The sequence below is a fragment of the Crocodylus porosus genome, unplaced genomic scaffold (assembly GCF_001723895.1).
Source record: "Crocodylus porosus isolate Cpor-Errol unplaced genomic scaffold, CroPor_comp1, whole genome shotgun sequence".
Classification (NCBI taxonomy): Eukaryota; Metazoa; Chordata; order Crocodylia; family Crocodylidae; genus Crocodylus; species Crocodylus porosus.
The window spans coordinates 51,594,214-51,596,495 of NW_017728949.1; the positions used below are offsets into that span (position 1 = coordinate 51,594,214).

Sequence of the window (2,282 nt, forward strand, 5' to 3'; positions counted from 1 at the left end):
GGAGATTCAGACTAGATATCAGGAGGCGCTAGTTCACTGTCAGGGTGGCTAGGATCTGGAGCCAACTTCCAAGCAAAGTGGTGCTGGCTCCTACCCTGGGGGTGTTTAAGAGGAGGCTAGACAAACACCTTGCTGGGGTTGTTTGACCCCTGTACTTTTTCCTGCCATGGCAGGGGGTTGGACATGATGATTTGCTCAGGTCCCTTCCGACCTGACCAACTATGAAACTTGTGACCTTCCTGACTTCATCTGCTCAGGCCCCCCACGGTCTCTCCCAAAATGAGCCCGGCCAGACCCCAGCACCTGCCATGGGGCACATCTGTGGGACACGGGGTGTGTGGAGGACAATGCTGCAGGATGTGACCTGGGCACAGACTGCTGTGGTTTGTTTCAGGCTCTGAGAAGCAGGTCAGGCATCTGGCAGCAGTTTAAAAGGACACAGACATCATGAAATCAACTCAGATTCACAAGATGAGAGAGAAGGCAAGGGTGATGTTTCCAACATTGCACTCCTCCCCCAGCCACAGCCCTTTGCTAACTTGATTTTAAAGTTGCATTTTCCTCTTTTAAAACTGTTTTTTCTCCCCCATTGCCACGTGAGGGACCCAGACAAACAGGGAAACAGCTACCCATCTCCGTCAGTGAAACAGCAAGCCCACATCCGCACCGCAGACTTTTACCACACAGGTGCAAAGAGCAGCAGCACTGCTCACGTAGCTGTGGAGAGTGGACTGACCTGAGAGCAGCTCTACACAATGCACTGTAAAGGCACAAAGGGAACAAGCTGGAGATAAGTGCACAAGCAAATGAGCTCATCTCCCTGGCCCTTCTCAACTGCTGCGGTCTTAGATGTTACACGTGAGCGGCAGAGACTCAGACGGCAGCGCGATGTCACAGCTGACAGTTCCCATGTAGCAGAAGGTGGTCTCTGAAGATGAGGAGATTGCCCTGCACAAGCCAGCATTTCCAATGTACTTACCGGCCCATAGTCGGAGGTGAAGAGCACAGTCCCGTCGGCACAGGAGCCAACAGTGCATGGCTGCAGCTGGTCCTGCTCCCGCAGCCACACCCGGGTGCCCTGCAAGCAAACACTCCTGTCAGAAACAAGCACAGCAGGGTTCAAATCCTGCCTGCAGCCCATAGGAACAGCAGCTCCTACACTAGTGCAAGGACACTCAAAGACCCCTGGCACCCTGCAGGGGAATGTCTGCAGCCCACTCCCCCTACAACAGAGGCCCAGGTATCTTCCCCACACTCCCACCATGACCAGAGCAGGGAAGCATCACAGGTCTCTGCCACCCCACTGGAGAAGGGAGGCAGTCCCATTCCTCCCCCACTCCTCAGCATCCTGGCACAGCGCGGTGGGGGGGAGGCAGCTCCCAGTGCGATACCTGCACAAAGTCTGGGCTGCAGCCCGAATGCCCACACTGGACACTCACCACTGTCGGCAAAGCACGATCAGAGCGATTGGGGAGGGGGAAGCATCGAACGAGCTGCCCTGTCGGGCTAGATGGGGTTCGGCTAATGCTCTCAAAGCAAGCAGTCTCTTACTTGAGAGACTCTAAACTTCCAGTCTGATTTTCAAAGGTGCTGGATCCCAGAGCTCCCAGGGGCTGTGGGTGAGCAGCTACACAGGAAGCCAGCCCCGTGGCAGGCTCCCAGAGCCAGAAGCTTCCATTGAAGAGGTTGGCTTTAGCCTCTTAGATCCCTTCTCCTCAGCAGGGCTCCTATGTGTCCAGTTGTCCCCTGGACACCTTCCCCACAGCATAGCTTCCCAACACCTGCAGCACCCTGGCACTCCCGCAGAAGCTATGAGGACTGAGTAGGGGAGGAGTGTCACAACCAGGAAACGGGAATAAGACCCTAAACCTCCTGTCCTGTTTGCTCATGCAGGGATGTCAACACAAGTCTGGGGCTTGTTCACAACTGGACCTTGTTGGCCTCTATCACAATTTTCCAGGCCCATCCTGCTTCCTGCCACACCCACCCTCTGGCACTGGGGTCACTGCCCTTGAACCACGTCCTTTCTTTACCTTGAAACACAAGCACTGAAAAAAAAAAAGGCTTAAAATGGAAACATTCAGACAAACTGAGCTCTGCCAGCCATTCCCAGTCATGTCAGAAAAAAGAAAAGATGCCTGTTTTAAGTCCCTGCAGAGCATATGCTTTGGTACCGTACGGCTTTATCCTCTCGTGTCACAGCAGGAAGACATCACCACCCAAAATCAACAGCAATAGCAAAGACCCCAGGGGAATATGGGAAGACTGCTCGTAGGGTAAAA

The 2,282-nt window shown here is 54.1% G+C and overlaps 1 protein-coding gene across 1 annotated transcript in view; it reads right to left on the bottom strand.

Moving 5' to 3' along the window:
- The window catches only part of LOC109322963 (unconventional myosin-X-like), a 142,735-nt gene extending 141,592 nt beyond the window's left edge, over nt 1-1,143 (bottom strand). The window contains exon 1 of the mRNA XM_019554274.1: nt 980-1,143. Within this exon, the coding sequence (XP_019409819.1) occupies nt 980-1,141 (162 nt within the window). The 5' untranslated portion in view covers nt 1,142-1,143. The remainder of the gene's footprint in view (nt 1-979) is intronic.
- Between the last annotated feature and the right edge of the window lie 1,139 nt (nt 1,144-2,282).